Raw genomic sequence first — 21,274 nt, forward strand, 5'->3', positions numbered from 1 at the left:
TAGGCAGATTTTTTTAAACATCAGAGCTCTTTTCTGCCAGTTCACAAGAGAAAGATGAAATAGGACAAAGAGTTCTGGCCCACATGGTGTCACCTTTATTTCTATTACCAACCTCACTTAGGACTAGAAGTAGAATGCATAAATGTCTGTCCTCTCTCAGCATTGTAACCAGGGTTGGACAGAACTGGCTTTGCCACTAAAAAATAGAGCTTTCAGAGCTTTCAGAGCCCATCTGTATGACTGCAGCTCCCTTATCTAGGGGCACACATGTGGATCTGAGTAGATTAGAAAAATAGTTCCCAGGGCCTGGGGAGCCAGCGCTTATAAGGAAGTACTATTCAAAGAAGGACATTAACAAATGCTTTGCACACATGTAGATCATGAACCTGAAAAGAAAAATGAAAATCAGTAGCAAATCAGCAACTCTGAGCAGCAAACTAGAGAATTTGGCTGGCACGTGTCCGAGATATGGTTGTAAAATGTTGCTATTCCATTTCACCATTTCCTCTACCACTAATGAGAGAAGGAATCAAGAATCATCTTTATACTGCATCTGCACATTTTTTGAATCAACTGAGGCACAAAAGTCATGCTTTCCTTCCAATTTCCTATTCTGTTTTTGTGGAGACTTAATTTTGTTCTCTCCTTTCACCACAAGAATTGTATCACCACTCATTCAGTCTGCTCCTTCTTGGTTTCCTTTCAACTGGAGACTTTATTTCATTTCCAGACATGTACGGAGTGGTTGGTATCCCTGTGTTACTTCTCGATTTTGGACACAATTGCTTGGCAAGGTAGGAGGTCCGCCGGTTAAATTGAACTGGCTGCTCTCCACTCTCCATACGCCCTCTAGGTAGGAGAAACCTACCATGCAACAATCCCTCTGGAGTGTTAAAAATCATAAAGAATCGGCTGAACGAAAGCACAGGAATTTTTTTCATGTTTTTTTATCGAGTTTCTACTTAATTAGAAATCCTTAAATAAATGCTAAGCTTTTCTCATCTAATTGTTTGCGTTCCCTTATAGAATAGAAAATACAATAGGAGGTTAATGTTCTTTGTTTCCAAGATTTTATTAACATTTCAAAGACAGGCAGAAGCAGAGAGATTTCTATCACAGAAGTAGCTTACACAGTCCTATGTTCTGAAAGGAGGCTCAGACCAAAGAAAAGACAATGGCAGCCTAACTAGAAGGAGTCCTACCTCCTTTCCGGCAAGAGCTCAGTATTCCACAGCTTGAAAAGAATCGATGAGCCGCCCACAGAGCGCCCTTGTAGCTCCAGAAGTACTCATTTTAGTTGAAAAAATGTGGACTCGGCTCACGCCATCTGCCATCACTGTGGCCCAAGGTTGTCCTTCATTCAGAAACCATGCTGTCAACTTAGTTTATAATATACGTGGCCGTGGCGTATGTTTATCCATGCTGCCCGGAGATGCCGGCATGGAGAAATGTGAAGGCTCCTGACTGAAACTCTTGTTTATGGATTCTCCTCTTCTCTTCTCCCCCAGTTACTGTGACAGTGGGAGGCAAGCAGCACTTGCTCGGACTGTATGACACCGCAGGACAGGTACATTTTTATCAATTTGATTCATTAAGTGTTGGGGAACGGGGCATAGGAGAAATGATGACCTTGGCTCGTTATATGGGAACTCATGGCACAGATATTGCCCATTCTGATCATTTGGGGACTACTTATCATCTATCTAAATAATAACCATTCTTAATACTTTTTTTTTTTTTTTTTGGTACCGGGGTTCGAACTTGGGTCCTTGTGCTTGCGAGGCAGGCGGCAGAACCACTGAGCTAAATCCCTGGCCCCATTCTTAATACTTTTAAAAGTGTTATAACTATTAAAAAGTAAATCATTATTATCCAACCCATTTCATTCATTGACTAGCAACCATTAACAAGCAAAAGTGCCAGGTTTGGTGCCACAAGCCCATGATCCCAGCACTCTGGGAGGCTGAGGTAGGAGGATTACAAGTTTAAGCCTGATGTGGGCAACTCAGTGACTTAAGAGTTTAAAAAAGAATGGCTGGAGATATAGCTCACTGGTAGAGCACCCCTGCTGCAAACTCCAGTACCACAAAATAATAATAATAACCAAAATAGTTTCTTTGACCAAGAGTTTCAATTTCCTCCTAGCCAAACCTATTCCAAATAGAGGATTAATGGCTCAATTTTATAAATTTTGGTTTCTCTTATTTTTTGCATGTTATTTTCTTTGCCTGCCATTTGAGTTGCCTAATGTACTGTGAAACGGTCCAAAAAGAGACTGATAGGAGAGGTGGGAGGGAAACAATGGATTAAACAAAAAAAAAAAACACTAAGATTCTGGGTATTTTCCCAAAGTGACAGTCAACCCCTAAATAAATGGGAGTTAACTAAATTTGCTAAGATTCTCAAAATATTCTCTCTGTCACAAATATTTCCTCAAATTGGAGAACTTAGCCAGCTAATAATGTAAGGGTGTGGAGTAGAATTCTCCACACTTAATTCATTAGCATATGCTCTTCATGGGTGAAAATGTTACGTTAACTGCCTTTCCTATCACCCCACACACCAGTGTAAAAGGTTCTAACATTACAAGCTCAAGGGTTGGAGGGTTGGCTAAGCAATCAATGGTAGGGCTCCAGTTTCTTGGATAAAGCCTGTTACCATACATCTTGGGTCACTGATTTAGGACCAAGTCAGCAGAGTGTTCAAATCTGTCCAAATTTATACATTTTAAGCCCTGTGGGGGGACCAGTTGGCCATACTATTTCCCACTGTGCTTTTCCTGGTAATTGTGATTGGTTATCCACTTGTCTAGGCCTTTTTTTCGCAATTATCTGGAAATATATCCTGTTGCTTAACTTTGAAGATCTCTACCAGAAAATACCTAAATGTAACCTCTTTGAAGGTTTCTATGGGCATTTGTGGTGGTCACTGTATAAATGTGGGCCATCAGAGGTGAGTGCCCTACACAAGACCTGAAAAACCTGACAGTGGACTCGAGGCTCATAGAAGTATTCAGGTTCCCCCTCCTAGGAAGACGCCTGTTGAGTCAAGGACTTCAGGAACACAAATTCTTATATCAATAGCAAGACACCTAACTAAGAAAGGATTGCTCCTCCCTCTTGGGTGCACAGATGGGGAAATCTGTTTGGTTCCTCCTCCGTACTGCTCCTATCCTCCACGAGAAAGCCTTCTGGCAGTACAGGTGTGCTGTTCTGGGGGCTGGAACTGCTAACTCTAATCCAATCACGCGCTGTTTGGGGTGACTGCTATTATCAGAAACTCACAGCCTGAAAGAGACTTTATTCTCCCATAGTCAAATTTCACAAATATACTCCACTTTGAAAATCTCACTACAGCAAGGGTTATTCCATGGTCTGAAACCCTTCTGTGTTCCCTGGCCTCCTAAAACTGCTCTGTCCACCCCTGGCAGCCTTTCTGTTTGTCCCCTCTTCTGCAGCCACACATGAGGACAGTTGTGGGCTCCTGGGCATGAAGTGCCCCAAGACCATCTCCCACAGTCCTCTATTTAATTTCAAATCCAATAAAACTGTTTAAAAGCTCTTGCCAAATTTAATTATTCTTTCCCATTGCTCTGTTCTTTTTTAATTTTTTTAAAATAATGCTAGTGTAAGTATTGAAGCTATAAGGCATTGAAAAAAAAATATCTTTAAACTCTAAATTGAAGCCGGAGGCCTAAACACTGACAAAATATGATAAATGGATTCTGGATATTTCTTCAACTTAACTTTCACTTTAATGCTTTCCATCAGTTATGTTGAAAGCTCAGAGGTCGACAAGATTCATATGGGAGCATAAAGCACAGGGAAAAGGAATCAGAACATCACTTGCAGTTCCTCCTAGGCCTAAAATTCTATCGTGAGGACCCAAAACATATAACTTCAAGAAAGAACTAGAGTAGTTAAGTACGAGGATGTCAGGCTAGACCCAAAAGAGCAAATTATTTTCAATCCTGGGCTGTGTTACACTGAAAGATAACCTATCATCCGTTTCTAAAATGGTGGTTCTCCAATTGAGCATGCATCAAAATCACCGGCAGGGCAAGCCAGGAATTTAGCTCAGTGATTCTGCCACCTGCCTGACCCAAAAGAGCAAATTATTTTCAATCCTGGGCTGTGTTACACTGAAAGATAACCTATCATCCATTTCTAAAATGGTGGTTCTCCATTTGAGCATGCATCAAAATCACCGGCAGGGCAAGCCAGTAATTTAGCTCAGTGATTCTGCCACCTGCCTCGAAAGTGCAAGGTCCTGAGTTTGATTCCAAGTACACACACACACACACACACACACACACACACACACACACACACACAAGAATCACTGGCAGGGCTTGTTAAAAACCAGACCCACTCTGGCCCCACTCCCAGAGATTCTGATTCTACAGGTTTGGGGTGGTTCCCAAGAATTTGCAGATTTCCTGATGCTGTTGGTCTGTGTACCTTACACTGAGCACCAGCCACTGTTTTAGAAAATTGCCATTTGCAGTGTGATACACTTTCCAGCAGCATCAGCTGCCGCGCGGAAGCATGTTTTTAATTCAGAACCCTTCTCCCAAAAGCTCCATCCCTGGTCTTAGTTCTTCTTTCTATTCTTGTAAATAAATGTCCCTGTGGTCACATAGCTAAAGAACATCTATAATTAGTTCAAAATTATACATTTAGCCAATTATTAATGAAGAAAGAGCTGATCTCAAAACCGGCTGATAACTATAAAAGAGGAACTAAGTTATTGAATCCGGCTACAGAGTCCCACCTTGCTTGAATAATTAGATTTTCTTCCATGAGTACACCAAAGAGCAGCACCCTTTAGCTTTGTCTTGAGCTACTGTGGGTCAGTCAGGGTTGACAAAAACGAGCTCAAGAAGCAAATGCACTCTGAAAGGTAAAGCGACAGGGATTCGTTCGTTGTCTCCACACTGAGAGTCGACCCCCCAAACAAAATCATTTGACCCAGTTCCCTCCACTGGAGGCACAAGTTTGCCCTGGACACGGCCGCAGCAAAGCCCTGGCTTGAGATGCCCCTGCTACAGTGTATCGTGAAGTCACACACATACCGGGCAGCACATGACACCATTAGACACCAGCTCCCTCTCCAAGCTCCTGAGACCCAAGCTGACATTTTGGAGCAGTCTTTTGAAGGAAGATGAGAGTCCTCGGCGGTCTGGCTCGTCTGCTGGGTAGATGCCCAAGCACGAGGTCAGGCGTGGAGTGAGGGATCTGCCCTCGGGTCACACCAGGGAGGCTAAGGCCAGTCCTCCAGCCAAGTCCGCGCGGGCTGGCCCCACGGGCCTACACAGCACACGGCCCTGCAGCTCGTCACCGACAGTTGCCTGAAAGGGATTTCTAGAGCTCGGCCCTTTGGCCGGGCCTCAGTGTCCCCGAGCTGACTCTCCGTGACGCAGCCCCCGCTGGTCAGCAGAGGATGCCGGGGTGGACGTGATGCCTCCCACTCTGGGCCCCATCGCCTCGCTGGGAGAGGGGTCTTCCCAGGCCCGGGCCAGGCGCCCTCCCCTCCCCATGGGCGACCACCTAATGGGGCCAGCCTCGCCTCTTTGCTCTGTGCCAGAGGGGAGCCAACCCCGCTCCAATCCGGCCTCTCTGGCTGCACCCCGGGATGGACACACCTCAAAGACAGCGTCCCCCGCAGTGGACAGGGACGCGGTGTCAGCCGAGCCAGCGCCCTCTCCGCAGGTGAACCTTGCGCTCCCTGCCTGGCACCTCACAGGCTGGGGCCCCCTGCATAGGGTGCCACAGCATGGTGTCTTCACCAGGACCTGGCTTCTGAACATCCACTGCTGCCAAGAGCCAGGGAAGCCCGCGAGCGCCCAGGCAGCCGGACAGCCAGGCTCATTAGTGACAACCCGAGGTCCACGTGGAAGCACCAGCGTCTTCCTCCTTGCTATTGGCTGACACAGTGGGACCATCTGGAGGGCAGGATCTGAATCTGGCCTGGCCCTCTCTGGAAAGTTCTCCTGAAGCCTCAGAACAAATATTTCCCCTGCAGAAGCCGCTCAGAACTTCTTGCTGAAGTGCATCTTCCTGAGGCTCCCAGGAGTGTGCAATTTGGAGAACTAGGCAGAAGTTTGTCCACACCTCAGGTTATTTGTAAAAGCAACCTTAGGACCCGATCTTCTACCCAAATTATGAAAAAGGAAGCTGAAGGGTCACTGACCAAGAGAGGCAGTCAAATGCAAACATTTGGATCTCATTGCTACTCAGTTCGGAATAAGTTAATTTCAGAGTCAGCCTGGTAACCCAAGAGGCACCAGGATCTGCAGCTGTTGTTGACACGGGCGGAGGAGAGACTTGTTTGCTAGGTCATTAAAGCACTTACTACATTCTCCAAAGAAGTTTACAAATATTAATACATTTTATTCCCACAGCCCTGTGAGACTGGCACTATTATCATTTACAGATAAGGAAACTGAGGCAGAAAGAATTTATCCAAAATTGCAACCCAGTCATAGACAAGGTGGGGATTTGAATCCCAAGTGTTTCGTCTCACAGCTCATGCGTTTAACCCCTTGGAGAACAGGACTGATCTGAGAGAAACAAATAACTCTTCTTACGTACTGATAAATAGAATTTATCCAAAATTGCAACCCAGTCATAGACAAGGTGGGGATTTGAATCCCAAGTGTTTCGCCTCACAGCTCATGCATTTAACCCCTTGGAGAACGGGACTGATCTGAGAGAAACAACTCTTCTTACGTACTGATAAGGGGTGGCCTCTGACCGGCCTTCCCCACGACACTAAGCACCCAGCCTATACGGGGTGCCTACCTTTCCCGAACCAGCTTGACTTATGAGGAAATATAGAGTCTGGGATGCTGGAGAATCTGGGACGGACGTCACTAAACTTGGGAGGGACTGAAAGCAGAATTCCCCTCCCAGTTTAATGTGGGGCAGGGAAGTGTGCACAGAGCTACTTTCCTTGCTACTCACAACTCGGCCCCTGGACCCGCAGCACTGCAATCCTAGACCTGCTAGAATTCGTGCTTTGACAAGATCCACATGATTCAAACATATGTAAGGTCTGAGAAGTGCAGGTCTCAGGGTTTCACTTATCCACCCCTTGTATGGTCCTGATGTCTGGTGACCCAGGAATTTATTTGGTCCACCTGCTGTTGCGATTTACTCTGAACTTTTCAAATAATTACCCAGAGTCCCACAACCACAGAATGCCATGTCCTTCTTCCAGACTGAACATCCTTTTGCCTTCGGAGCGAAGTTGGGTAGAAAGCATCCAAAAGTCTACTCTGTCCCCAACCCTTCAGCACTCCAACTCCAACATCTGCCCCTTGGTTCACTTTTGTCCCCCACCACCCACAGGTTGTTACATATTAAGAAATGTCTCTTGGGCCGGGGATGTAGCTCAGTGGTGCAGCCGCCTACCTCTCAAGCACAAGGTCCTGAGTTCGATCCCCCGTACCAAAAAAAGTCTCTTCGTGAAGCACGCGAGCACCTTTCCGTCTCCTTTGCAACATTAGAAGGAGCTCCACACCAGCTGACAGCTGAGCCCTTTAAACTCTCCTCACAGCCCCTGCCATGACCTGAATATGCGATCACCCAGTCCAGGGTGGCAGCATGCTCCATCAAAACCCACTCAGTCTATAGCTGATGTGAATTCAAATCCCCGACCTCCCAACCCCACGGCTCCAGGTCCCAAGTTTCATCATTCCTGAACCCCTACCTTGTTCGTGGACACAGCCGATACTGAGCCCTGCTACCCAGATAAAAGCCTTCTCTGAAGCATTTTGGCTCTGTTTCCATCCATCTGCCAGACCTTGGGTTTCTGGTGCTGTAGCATTGGCTGGGGAGAGCCAGTTGTGGAGTTTGAGTAGCTTCCAATCACCTGGAGAGTGTTCCGGCCCAAGCGTCTGGCGATGTCCTGGCCTCATCTTCACCAGGACTGGGTGGCTCAGGTCCTAACAAGCTCCAGGTGTGCTTTGGAAACCACAACACTTTAAACCACAGCACATCTTTAAACCCTCTTCAATCCTTGACATTGCATTTTTCCAATTCAATCAGATAAATATTCTACATTACCAAATTACCTCACAGCACGCAAGGGAAATGTCACCTGTCTCACTTTGCATAAATGGAATTATTTCATGCGTTTTCATGCTATTCGATTGCCAGTTCTTATTCACCTTGGATACTTCGTATCAGCAAACTATGGCCTGCCTAACTTCTCCATAATGTAAGCAGAATTTACTTGACTATTGCTGGATAGAGAATCAAATAAACACGACCCTTGCAGACTTGTTATTTGCACCTGTCTTTTCCAGCGTGGCCACTTCTAATTGCATTTTTTTGTTTCGGACTCTGGGGTTTTTAAATAGACAGTGTTTGCTGCCATCCTGTGGTGATTCCAAGCAGATGCCGGCTTCGAATGCGCCAGTGATCTCAGCTTCTCAGACCCCTGGGTAATGCCTGACCGCAGTAACTCCTGGATATCCGAGTTCAAGAAAATACTGGATCTGTCCCTTAAAATTCTGGGCAACCACTGTAGTGTAGTCAGAGTTCAGAGATAGATCTGGATGCAAGCATTTGGTATCTGGTTTCTAATAACTCTGTAGCCTTGGCCCATTAGGAAATGTCTCTCAGCTTTCTCTTCATGAAATTTGGGTGGTGATGGTGCCATCTTTCCAGAGCCATTTTGCAAATCCATCGAGGTAAAGCACACAGATTAAGGTGCCCAGGTGTTGGTTTGCCACCCTGAGTAAAGAGGATTAGTCATGGGCTCCATATAAAATACGTAATATTGTTCATCTGTATAAGTAACAAAACTTCCTTTCCTTTTTTTAATATCTTAACCTGTCAAATTATTTTACAAAACAACACAAACCCAAGTTAGATAATCAAAGAAGAAAATTCATGTGTCTGCTTCGTAACAAAAATGTCCATCTTCCCAGGCACACACAGGTGCAGAGAGGCTCAACCCCGAGCACAAAAAAGAATCACATAATAATGTTAAAAGCTTGTGTTCTTGCTGGAGCCATGCTACTAGCTGTGTAGGGCTTCATGCGGCCTTTGACCCAGCACCTGGTTCTGGGTAATAAGCCCTAGACATGTCCTCATTTGATAGTGAGGTGATACAAACCAGCTGTTCTCAACTCTGGGCCCACGGGATTCCCAGATGGCCAGGCCCACTCTCCAGAGACTCTGATTTTAGTGATCTCAGGGTAGGGAGCAGGTTGCGACAGGTCGCTGATAAGCTGGGCATCGAGTTATTTCTAGCTTCTCGGTAATTCTGATAGAAGGCACTGTAGTAATTGGCTCCAGAAGAGCTGTGTCTTCATTTGGAGATCACTGTACACTTTGTCTTCTAGTAAGTCAACCACATTTACAGAATATTTTCTGTGAAGAGAGTACAGGTGGGGAAAGAGGACAAAATAAGCTGATATCTGATCCTCTTGTGACAATCTGGATGGGAGGATCAAGAGGCAGAGAGAAGGGAGTACCATGAATGGTTGTATTGTTTGGGGTTTTTTTATTTTTCATTTTTTTTTGTTTTGTTTTTTTGAGACAGGGTCTCACTATGTAGTTAGTTGAGGCTGCCCTGGAACTCACTATGTAGCCCAGGCTGGTCTCTAACTCGCAGCAATCCTCCTGCCTCAGCCTCCCAGAGTGCTGGGATTACAGGTTGCGCTACCATGCCCAGCTTCATGAATGGTTGTAGACGACAGCATGAGACGATTTCTGGGCTTGTTAAGTCTCACCTTGCCGCTCTCTGAGGGCTTAGTCCAGAGAGACCTTAGGAGAAAAAGGTCATTCGTTCTGAGCCACTTGTACAGAGGAGAGGACAGTACCACAGACAAGCTGTTCCCTCCCCTGCACACACATGCAGATGAGACACAGCCCAGCTGAAATGCGATAAATGATTTCCATTTGACCAACACCTACTCGGTAGTGCACTCAGCTCCCAGTTATTTGCTTTAATGGAAATGTGGTAAAGCAGCTGCAATAACAGGTGTGGGGTTTTTAGGGGTTTTTGTTGTTGTTGTTGTTGTTGTTTATTTTTTAGGATTCTATTTTTCTGCATCCTGCTCATTTTGCATGGAACTTTTCTTGGGTACCTAAAACCTTCGTTTAAATTTTAACAGTAGTAGCAGTAGCTGCCAAGCCTACTGAGCCTTCTGCTCTGGGCACTTTGAGTAGATCAGCATTTGCTCTCCAGCCGGAAATGACCACATTCCAGCCCTAAGGCACTTCCTTCGGGTCACGTGCGGCTGTATGTGCTCACGTGCGGCTGTACGTGCTCACATGCGTACTCCTTTTTATGAAGACATCAGGAGAGGCAGTAGAAAGATAGGGCTGATGCTAAAAATGCATCTATGACATATTTTTAAAAATAAGTAGTGCAATGATATGAACTGTATGATTAATCTATGTTTTTAAACTAAACATGTATATAATATGCATATAAATGTTTGGAAGTATGTTAGGTGATGGCTCTCTCTGGGAGAGAGGAAAAGTATTGAGAGATCACATTAAGGTGAAACAAATTTTTGCTTCTGTTTCCAAAATGCTTGCATTTCTGCAGTAAGCATATTGTTTTATAATTTTTTTCAATGCTAGGAAGAGAAGTCCGGGCTCCAGCAAAGCTCTGTGAACCTGATAGGTGTGGTGACGCATATTCACAAGAGTGTGTGCGTGTGTGTACTGTACGGCAGCCATGAATATGAATGGTACCCATAGGTACTGCTCATAGGTCACGCTGTGGTATGTGATGTATACAGTAACAGGACACATGTGTACATACACAAAGTTACTTTTGGTTTATGTGTCACTGAATTCTATGAAAATAAGGGCCAGGGATTTAGCTCAGTGGTTCCACCGCCTGCTTCACGAGTGCAAGGTCCTGAGTTCGAACCCTAGTACCAAACAATAATAAAATAATAATAATAATAATTTCTATGAAAATATATAGAACTTTATTGAAATAGTAGATTTTTCTCTTGGAGCCTCCTAAAGCAATTTGTCTATAATAAAAGATACCTGACATTTTTCCACGGCTGAAATAATGCAGTGTTTTATTTTGTATTTATTATTTCCCACTGAAACAACCAATAACAGAACCAGAAACTTTTCAACCGTGAGTAGTCTGACCAGAAAAACCCCTGGAACAATATAGTTGAGCACTTTATTTATTTGGCAGCACTGTGACTTTTAGATAAACTTATATACAAGTCCCAAATTCTTATCTCTAAACCCTCACCCAACTGTTTCTTCAAAGACTCTGTTGTCTTTTACTACAGAACAATTCACAATAGCCAAGGCGTGGAACCTGCCTAGGTGCCCACCAGTGGATGAAGGGGTAAAGGAAGTATGGAATATACTGTAAACACAATTTGCAGTGGTATTTAGCCATAAAGAAATACAAAATTATGTCATCGGTGGGAAAATGGACAGAACTGGAGGTCACTGTATTAAGTGAGATACACCGGGTTCAGAAAACATGTAATGTTTTCCCTAGAATGTGGGCTCTAAAAAAAGATGGCATGCGAGTAGAAGGAAGACTAGAGGGAAGGGACTAAGAAGGAAGAAGGTGGGATATAGGAATACATTAAGGATGCATCAAGAACTGTGCTGTCTAAATTGGCAAAAGATCTTTGCTTTATATTTTAGTTAACTTAATCCAAATTAAATTAGGAAACAATTTTTTAATTATATAGAGAGGGTTTCTTTCCTCGGTCAGTGGCCTACAATTTAAATCGTTGTCCTACATATTACAATTTCAACACAGCAGGCACGCTTATTGGATTATGCCCTTCCGATGAGTGAACGGTAGAATACATACTGGAGCGTGTTATTAGGGACACAGAGGGGCAGGAAGTGCGGAGATCTGGCTCGGGGTACACGGCTGCAGTGACATAGGATGAATTTGGCATGAGGACCACCTTCGATATCCATATTGCATACTGGAAACTCGCTGAGAGTAGATTCCGAGTTCTGTCACCATTTTAAAAAAATAAAATAACCGTGTGAGGAGATGGATGGTTTGCTTGGTTGTAGTGGGTCGTGTGTATAACAAAGCATCATGTTCTGTTTATATATTATACCCCAAGTATATGCCATCTTAAAAATTAAGAATAGGCAGTGAAGTTTATAGTATGTAAAGTACAGCTCAATAATTCAGTCCTTTCTAAACTGATCTTGAACGGGTGCAATCCATACTCGCTAAACACGACAGAAAGGTTTCCTGCCTGGGGGCTCCTTTACTTCTACTAATATATAGACCACCAGACCCCAAGGTGGGGAAGGAACCCGAGCCCATTGCGCTGGAGTGGATGGATCTTACCTCCAGGGCTCCCTCGACCTCTGATCCCTCCGACTCAGGCCCAACAACCTCTCGTCTGCTCTTCCCGCAGGAGGATTACAACCAGTTGAGGCCGCTGTCCTACCCCAACACCGATGTGTTCTTGATCTGCTTCTCTGTCGTCAACCCCGCCTCTTACCACAACGTCCAGGAGGAATGGGTCCCGGAGCTGAAGGACTGCATGCCTCACGTACCTTACGTCCTTATAGGGACCCAGGTTAAAGTATGGGTGATTGGGGGCGGGGCTGCCAAGAAGCAGGCATATCACGAGTGGCACACGCTGCCCAGCACGATGAAAGAGACTCGGACACAGCCCTCCTATGGGCGGAAGCCCTTAAGACGTTCGTGATTATTTTGCCCATAGTTAAAAAGTTAACAGAACTGTTTAGTGTGGATCAGGGAGTTTTTATATTTTAATCTCTCACAGTAACTTCTTCAGATTGAGTCTTCTCCAGCACTGAATCAGAGCAAAGAAGGGATGGTGTCTGTTGCACACGTTACCTAATATTCTGTAGCTTAAAATCCACAGTTATTTTAAAAACCACAGAGTAATGGAGTGTCGAAATGACCCCAGCAACCAGAACGGGCGTATTAGGGCAGGACTCCTTAAGACAAGGTCGTCCTGGAGAAGGAAGACAGAAATGCACCGCTCTGTTCTTCTTAAACCCCTTGATCTTTCAGAGTTTATAAAAGAAGTTAAAACACATATACAAGATAAATAAATCTGGATTGTAAAGGCCTTTTAAGTGTTTCAAAAGTGCAGAAAATTTCATAGTTGGAATTTCCAGCAGTAGGCCAGTTGCACAAATAAATTAAAGATCATCCCAGCTTTGTGGTTTTAAATAGGCTTTGTTCTTTGCTTTTTAAAAATCCAAATTACTATTGCAGTAGCCACAAAGGGATTTATACTGATCTGTTTCATATGCTGTTTCTTTACATTTCTTGTTTTATATTCTGCTTGACAAAAGAATTCCTTTTTAATAATAAAGGAAAAAATATTTTCTAAAGAAGATATGGATAGATTCAGGGTATATGTGTTCATTCAGAGAGAGACAAAATAGAATTCATAGAGCCACAAATCAGAGAATGATTGATACTTCTGCTCCAAAAGGTAATCACTTGTTTGTTTAATGAAGTATATCACCTGAATTCCAGATGACAATATTTATCCATACTGATGCAGCTGGATCCCTGCTGTCAAAATATGTACTGGGACACTCAAACACATTATGTTACAATCAATTGGCATTAAGTCAAACAATTAAGGCTAAAAAAATCCCATAGCTTAGTAGACCTGAGTATTATGCTTATCAATGGGACCCTAACATATGAATATATTGGCTATTTTTAAAGACACAAGTCCTGTGTGTTCACATTCAGGGTCAAATACACAATGAAATTTTTTTTTCATTATGTTTATTGGTACATTTTAGGTGTACGATATGATGACAGTCATCACTGGGAATTTGTACCTTTACATGATGTAGCTTGGTTCTTATTTTTTCCCCATACCCCTGCCCTCCCTTCAACCCTTGCACCCCACCCTATTTACAAAGACTTTGTTTCCATTTTTTCCTTTTCTTATATTTTTCCTTTCCTTTCTTTCCTTTCCCCTACTCCTCCCCCTTCCTCCTCCCCTTTAGACCTTTTCTTCCTGTTTCACATTATCAGTTATGCATTTTAATTTTAATTTACACTTTCATTTTCTCAGAGAAACTATTAGATATTTACACATGTCCGTCCTACTTATTTCCAATATACAGTGAAAGTTTTACACAACCAAATATTAAATTCTCTGGGCCGGGGATTTAGCTCAGTGGTTCAGTGGCCTGCCTCGCAAGCGCAAGGACCTGAGTTCAATCCCCAGTACCACCAAAAAAAAAAAAAAAAATGAAATTCTCAAACCTAATGCATCCTACTTTCATAGCAGCTCTACCTTTGAAAAAAATAATGTTTATTCATTAAGCATACACTTTGGAAACCCCTCTTTGGGATTTGCCTTCCCAAGCCTGCAATACATTTGTTAGAATAGTCTCACAGGCAGGGAGAAGTTGTAATTTGGGAAAGCAAAACAGAACAAAACAAACAAACCAAAAAGATGTATCGAGATACAGGAAATAAGCATTAAATAATGAGTAGTATAATTTGGGATCAAATATGTCATCGGGAGAAGGTAACCAGAGTGTCTGGTCCTCTTGTATGCCCTATCAGTGAAATCTAGAAATAAACAAAAAATTCCAAAACAGCACCAGAACCATGAAAGGCAGTCTTCAGCACACCAGGGGTGGGGAGGGTGCTGTTTCAAAGGAGAAAATACAAGAACATCCTGGTGTGTCCATGTACAAAGAAGTCACTTGACTCTCTTAGACATAACATCAACACGTGTGTGCTTTCTTAAAGCAGACTCATCCACTTCAAAGACGTCCAAGAGAAAAGAAACCCTTCTATACCGCAGTTTAAAATAACTGAGAAGGCTTGAAAAAACAAATAAGTTGATCACATGTGTGTTTTTTGCTAGATTGATCTCCGAGATGACCCAAAAACATTGGCCCGTCTGCTGTATATGAAAGAGAAACCTCTCACGTACGAGCATGGCGTGAAACTTGCAAAAGCGGTACAGTGAGATTTGAACTTCATTTTAAATGTAGGCTGAGAGAAGAGTTCGGGGTGTGATTTGGAATGAACGAGCTCCTAAAGTTTGCTTTGAGGGGCTGTGTGTTCAGAATCTGTTGCTTTCTATCTCCCCTCTGTTCAAAAAACAGTGGAAGGGGCCATTTGGTTAGCGCTGTCAGCCAGTAGTGTCTGTTTCTCATTATGAAAGAAACTTGGTGAATTTAAACAGCTGGAGCACTTAGCATTTGGTTTAGCAACCCCTACAATACCTCTTTGCCAAATATACTATGAATTAGAGGAAGGCTTGCACGTGTATTTGTAAATCTCATCGCTATGATCATAGTAACTCATTTAAATGACCCCATGTGTGGCATTTTGTGGTTTTCTTGAGAGAGACTTAGATTAACATCTGGCATCTGGTTCTGTTTGCTTAGTACAGAACCAGCAGTCACTCACGAGGCAGGAAACACAATACACACCAAGGAGTAACTAGGTGGGAAATCTAAGAGATGTTTGACAGATAAAGGCAACTTCCTCAGAGCTGGAACTGTTTTCATAGACCTCTCTTCCTCTTCAGAATCTGCATGACTAGGACTTGGATGAGGACACATTTCAGAAAAGCATTTGCCAGACACCAAATCTTTGTTTTCCCGTTGTCACCGAGATGTGAGCACAACAGCCACTAAAATGGACAGAAATGATGAAAGTGTTTCACCCGAGAGAAGGCTTATAAACCACATTTCCATAATTTCAATCTATATCCCCACTGATTTAGTCACAAGTCCATCAACCAAATAAGAGGCTTTAAAATCCTTGTCTGACCATCTAAGTAACTAGGCCTGCAAAATGCAAGTCCCAGGAGGTCAGAGTCACCCTCTCTACACCAGTCAAGAATAAGAACAAAGTCTTCATTAACAAAGATGCACGCATTTCTCTTATAAAAACCTGATTATAGGCACGAAAATAAGTATGATGCCCTAGCCAGAAAGGAAGTACCAGGTTGGGCAGGGGTTGCATGCTCAGGCAGGAAGATTACAAATTCAAGCCCAGCCTGGGCAAATTGGTGAGTCCCTGTCTCAAAATAAAATTAAAAGGGCTAGAGATGTAGCTCAGCATTCTCTGGGTACCATTTGCAGTACATAGGGAGGGAAGGGGGAAGCAGGGAAGACCGGGGAGGAAGGAAGGGAGGGCGGGAAGGGCAGGGAATTGTTTCTAACCCAGCTCTGTGGACTTTTTCATCATTCTGTAAATGGTCTCTTTTCCAACTGTATTTCTTTCTTCCAGGAGAATGAGTATGTATCTAGAGGTTTTTCTACCTTCTCAAACATTCATCCTGGAAAGCTCTCCTTAGCAAACATAAATACCCATAAATAAAGCTCCATATAGAACTGCTCATTTCCCAGCAGGAGGTCCCGTCAAGGCTGCGGTCTCTGGGCCAGTCGCCCACCTCATCCAGTCAGCTTCCTCAGCTCGCTCCTCCTTTGGAAAGTCTCCCCCGCCCCAGGGAAGAAGTCACTCCACAGCCTCCCGTCTCATCTCGGACTTATTTTAGGAACAATAGCTGAGTTCACCACGCCACTGCCTTTTGCCGGTTTCTCCTAGCAACTGCTCTCAGATACAGGGAGAATCATGTTTAGCTTACAAAATCCAATTTAAGAGAAAAAAGCCAAGCAAGATCTTAACTTATTTCATCGCAATTCATGTAATTATAGAGATGCTTTAAATTGCGCTACTCTTTGACTTCTCTGTAAGACGTGTATGATAACAGCCGGCATTTCTGGAGTGTTTACAGTGTGCCGGGCTGCAAGCCAAGCGCTCGTATGCATTGTCTTAATTAATCCTCACGCTAGCCCCTGAGGTGTGGATATTGTCATCACCCCCGTGCTAGAGGCAACTGGAGCTCAGAGAGGTTAGGGTCACACAGCTGGACGGCGGCAGAGCTAGGAGTTATAACCACCAAGCTCTTCTGCCTCCCAGCCATAATCTGAGAAGAAACTCTCGGCTTTGGGGGCCTTTCTTTTAATATACTGAAAGTCACATTTTATTGTGCATATTCTCCCCCAAACTTAAGTGCTTTGCAAATTTGGAGTTCTCACACCTGATCTCTGTTGAATGCTTCTCAATCTCCAGTGTGTTTTTCATTTATCATCCCTTTTTGGTCTCACAGGGCATTTTATTTTTAAAGGATGGTTTCATGGTGTACAGAGTTACATAATTATTTACACTCAAAAGGCAACCCCCATTTATGTAAATACTTTGCATCAATTTATAATAAGTATTCTTTGTTTTCTCTTACATGATTGATCATCCCTCTTAGTTACTGTGTTTTTAGTTCCCAGCCCACACGTCTGTAAACATCCATACTAGTACTAGAGTTATTTGATAATTGATTAAGCACCTACCACGGGCCAGGCACACTTTCTTAGGTTTATAACCCTTCGTTCATTCTCTTCCTCAAACCCGTCTGACACAATCTCACCGTGATCTGAGTCCAGGATTCCTAAGGTGTTTCCACATACAACACTTTCCCGCTATCCCTCTTTTCATCTTTAGCCCACTCTTGTCATCTTCACCAGTTGGCATTTACTGCTGACACCCTTTATCTTAGCACCTCTCTCCTGCTGGGTTTTTAACACACACAGGTGGGACTTAAAGCAGCAAAATCCAGGAGCCGGTGTTCCATTCATGCCAACCAGCTGGAGTCCGTAATCCCCTCCTGTGGCACGAAGGAGCCGGAGTCCTGGGCTCCTGTCATGTGGCCTGTATGGTCATTTCCCCTTTCCCAGGCTGCAGAAGGCCAGCACCTTACACTCACATGTGGGTTACAGAGGCCTCCGGGTGAGGGAATGAGGGAGACAAGCAAACAGATGCACCAAAGCTGCTGGATCCACTCCAGACCCTGCCGTACCACGGAAGTGGCAGAGGACACATTTGGGCCAGGAGGATTCAGAGAATATTTCTTGAGGCAGCTGACCTCAGAGCCAGGTATTATCAAGGATGAGAATAAGTTTATCAGGTGGACCAAGTTAGGGGACAGGGGACAAAGATTCCAGACGGACAGACCGGTATGTTCAAAAACATCCTTTAAAACACAAGAAGCCAACTGGCAACATGACGGCCCATATTATACCTAAAGACATTTTGATCAGTCTACACGAGCACTTTTCATGATTTTAATACTTTCAATTTGTGGCCAATATTGAACACTTTGGAAACTTTGAACAAATATATACGGTATTTCTGGCTTCTAAAAAATGTTCACAACATCTGGCAATTACTGGCAAGAATTTCATTAACTGAAACTTTCAGTCTTTAGACAAGGTGTGAACTCCTCAGCTCACCTGCGTGCCCACCAGTCGATACCACCCTGTGCCCAAGCAGCAGGCTTACACCACACACCCTGGAATCAGCAGTCTTTAGAGTCCTGAAAAAAGCCCATCCAACCAAAAATGCCCTTCCTCCTTCAGCAGCTGATGAATACTGATTGGTTGGAACAGAATTTCTCTCACAAGCTTCGCGTTCTTGTTCCTTTTCTTGGCTCTCTCTGCTCTGTGCACATCCCATAATCTCAAACAAAGAATAAAAACTTATCTGTGCCTGGCTGTTCCTTTAGATCCACCTCACCCGCTGATTCCACTGATCCTTTCTCCTCCACTGCCATGTGGGAATGCCCTACTTTCCCTTCCCTTCTCTCTCCCTCCCTAAATCTACATATCTCCCTCTGCTTCATTAGTGTTTTTGTTTTGTTTTGTTTTGTTTTGTCTTTTGGTCTTCCAACCACAATTTCTTTCTGCTTGCTGGAGACAGCAAAGCAAAGTGATTAAGACTCTGGCTCAGAAGATGGACAGATTCTGATCCCTGCTGTGTCCTTAGTTGTGTGGGCACAGACAGGTTACTTAACCTCTCTGGGCATCAGCTCCCTGAGTTATAGAATGAGGATGGTGATAAACTGGTCCTCACATGGTTGCTATGATGACGAGGCGAGTGACTGTACTACAGGGTCTAGCTCAGCAAACCATGGTGAAATCATGATAGCCCTCAGACCTGACTCCAGCCGGGAAGGCCTCTTTGCTGTTGTTCCTCCACTACCCCGTTACTATCTTATTCTGTAATCCATCCACTGCCTCCTGCACAGCCTCGAAGAGACACCACATTGTATATTAGTGGCTTGTCTTTGTGGGTTGGTTGGTTGGTTTGTCAGACTCTTACATCTTCTGTGCATCTGTGGTATATTTCTCAGCTTTTGAAACAGTAAGTTTTGGCTACTGTAAGATTATCAGAAAGTGTTCTCTCCATAGATATCCTCTCTTTCCCTTGGTAAAACATGTTCCAGATTGCTAGCATGTGTGTCTAAACAAGGATCCCCAAATCCTACGCTCTCCCAGATGAGTTGGAAATATTTGACTGAGTAGATCATTTTGGCTCCAAGAGGCAGATGAGATTGCTGCTGAAGAAAAGCTCTATTTCTGTGAGACAATTTTCTATTTCACATCTTTAAGGACACAGATGATCTCTCCAGTGATCCCTCCTGCATGGCTGTGCCTCTTCCCTGAACTGGGATGAATTTTTCTCTCCCACCCTCAAAGCCCTTGAAACATGGCAACAACACTCACCTCAGAACTGGGTTCTCTTTCTCACACTCTTTCCCACTCACACCCAAAATCTGTTGGCGTCTTTTCCTGGAATGATCCACACAAAGCACAATGTTTTGTTAACCTCCTTACACAATGATCCCTTTATCTGCTGTTTCATTATCTTCAGTGATGTTGGAATTGGGAGAGACAAGTTTAGACTCCTTCTGCACCATCCGAAGGCACATCTGATGCCCTGTCTGCTGCACTCGGGGGCGGGAGAATAGAGGGCCCCTCCCATCTCACAGGGCCCCACTGGGAACACAGCATGGCCCAGCTCTTCTGAGGCCCTAGAATCTGCCTGGGGCTTGTGACCATCAGTGCGGAGATCTCCCAGACAGAACAGTCCTGCGGTCTTCTCTATAGATTTTCCAGCTGCCACATCACAAGTCTTTCAGTTGGGCCCACTGTTAAATCCATGCACTTTTTTACATGTGCTCATAGACATGTGCATAGACACAGACCCCAAATGCGGCAAAGACATTAGGAAAATTCTCTCTGCCCTTTATTCCTCTCTGAAAACAGTATCCTTCTCTTTTTGATTATTTTTTAAAGTTATGTCCTAATCCAAAGGCCAACCATGGTCAAAATGAAAGGCATAAAAGTAGGTTTTCAACAACCATCGATGGCTTCAATACCATAATTTTGGTATTTCCGTTTGGCTCACGTAGTAACAACTTCTGTCCCCAGAGGCAACAACAGAAGAGTGTAATATCTGTTGGAGAAGTAAGAGAGCGCTTTATAGGCCCAACCAAGACAATTTATTTCATACTCAGTCTTCGTATCTGTGGCCTTGTGGATAAGTGAGCAGCCTTATCTCAGCTTCACCAGAGCTGAGGAATCTGGTCAGTTACTGTCAAGAAGCAAGGAAAAGAACACTCATTAAGAGACAGACCCAGAATTGAGGTCTAGTTCTTTCACTTTCTAATTGATAGTTCATTAGTTCTAGTTGATAGCTAATTAGTAAATATTGGATAAAAGGCTAAATTCCTGGATCTTCTTGAAAAACACAAAAATAGAAACACCACAACCCAACATTCCCACTTGGAAGCAGAGTGAGACTGCTCATTCTAGCGGGGCAGGCACCCTAAAGTCTGCCACCCCCTCACGTCCTTCCTAACTCCAGCCAGCCGGGATTTATCCACTTATGTGAGCAACTGGCCCTAACAGGCACAAGATTCTGCTGCCATTTTACCATTCGTCTGGTATAGTTTCCAGGACTTCATTATCCAGCCAACTCTTCTAATCTGGTTTCATTTTTCAAAGTGAGTCTTATGTAAATCAGAGGCAAGCATTTTTCTAGACACCCTTCCTACGAAGAGGCCCCTGTCCTACTGTTGCCTCACACTAGCCTGTGATGAACACCCAGGCGTCCTTCCCATGAAACTGACTGCCAAATCTTCATGGCCTATGATTTTCTTACTGAGAATCTATAATTGGGGCCTGAATTTCTGTTTTTCATAGAGCATTCATGATTATCCACTGTACCTCGAGATGAAGTCATCCAAAAGCTTTGCAATAAAGCTCTAAGTACAAAGTAGTTTACCCTTTAAACAGACTGTCTACTGACAAGGGAAGGGATATGCTTCTGTTGATACTTGTATTTTACCACCTCTGTTTGACTTGTTAAATGTCTTAAAATGTGCTTTTTTTTTTTTTTTTTTTTGTTTTTTTAGCGGGCTTCA

The 21,274-nt window shown here is 43.8% G+C and overlaps 1 protein-coding gene across 2 annotated transcripts in view; it reads left to right on the top strand.

The window, feature by feature from the left end:
• Positions 1–21,274, top strand: part of Rhoj (ras homolog family member J) — a 92,831-nt gene that overhangs the window by 66,757 nt on the left and 4,800 nt on the right. The window contains exons 2-4 of one of the 2 annotated variants that reach the window (XM_010638759.3): positions 1,509–1,567; positions 12,398–12,535; positions 14,864–14,959. In XM_010638759.3, the coding sequence (XP_010637061.1) occupies positions 1,509–1,567; positions 12,398–12,535; positions 14,864–14,959 (293 nt within the window). Of the gene's footprint in view, positions 1–1,508; positions 1,568–12,397; positions 12,563–14,863; positions 14,960–21,274 lie in introns of both variants that reach the window. The other variant, XM_010638758.3, reaches the window with a different exon arrangement.

This window comes from Fukomys damarensis, unplaced genomic scaffold (genome assembly GCF_012274545.1).
Source record: "Fukomys damarensis isolate Sample0158 unplaced genomic scaffold, DMR_v1.0_HiC HiC_scaffold_21, whole genome shotgun sequence".
NCBI lineage: Eukaryota > Metazoa > Chordata > Mammalia > Rodentia > Bathyergidae > Fukomys > Fukomys damarensis.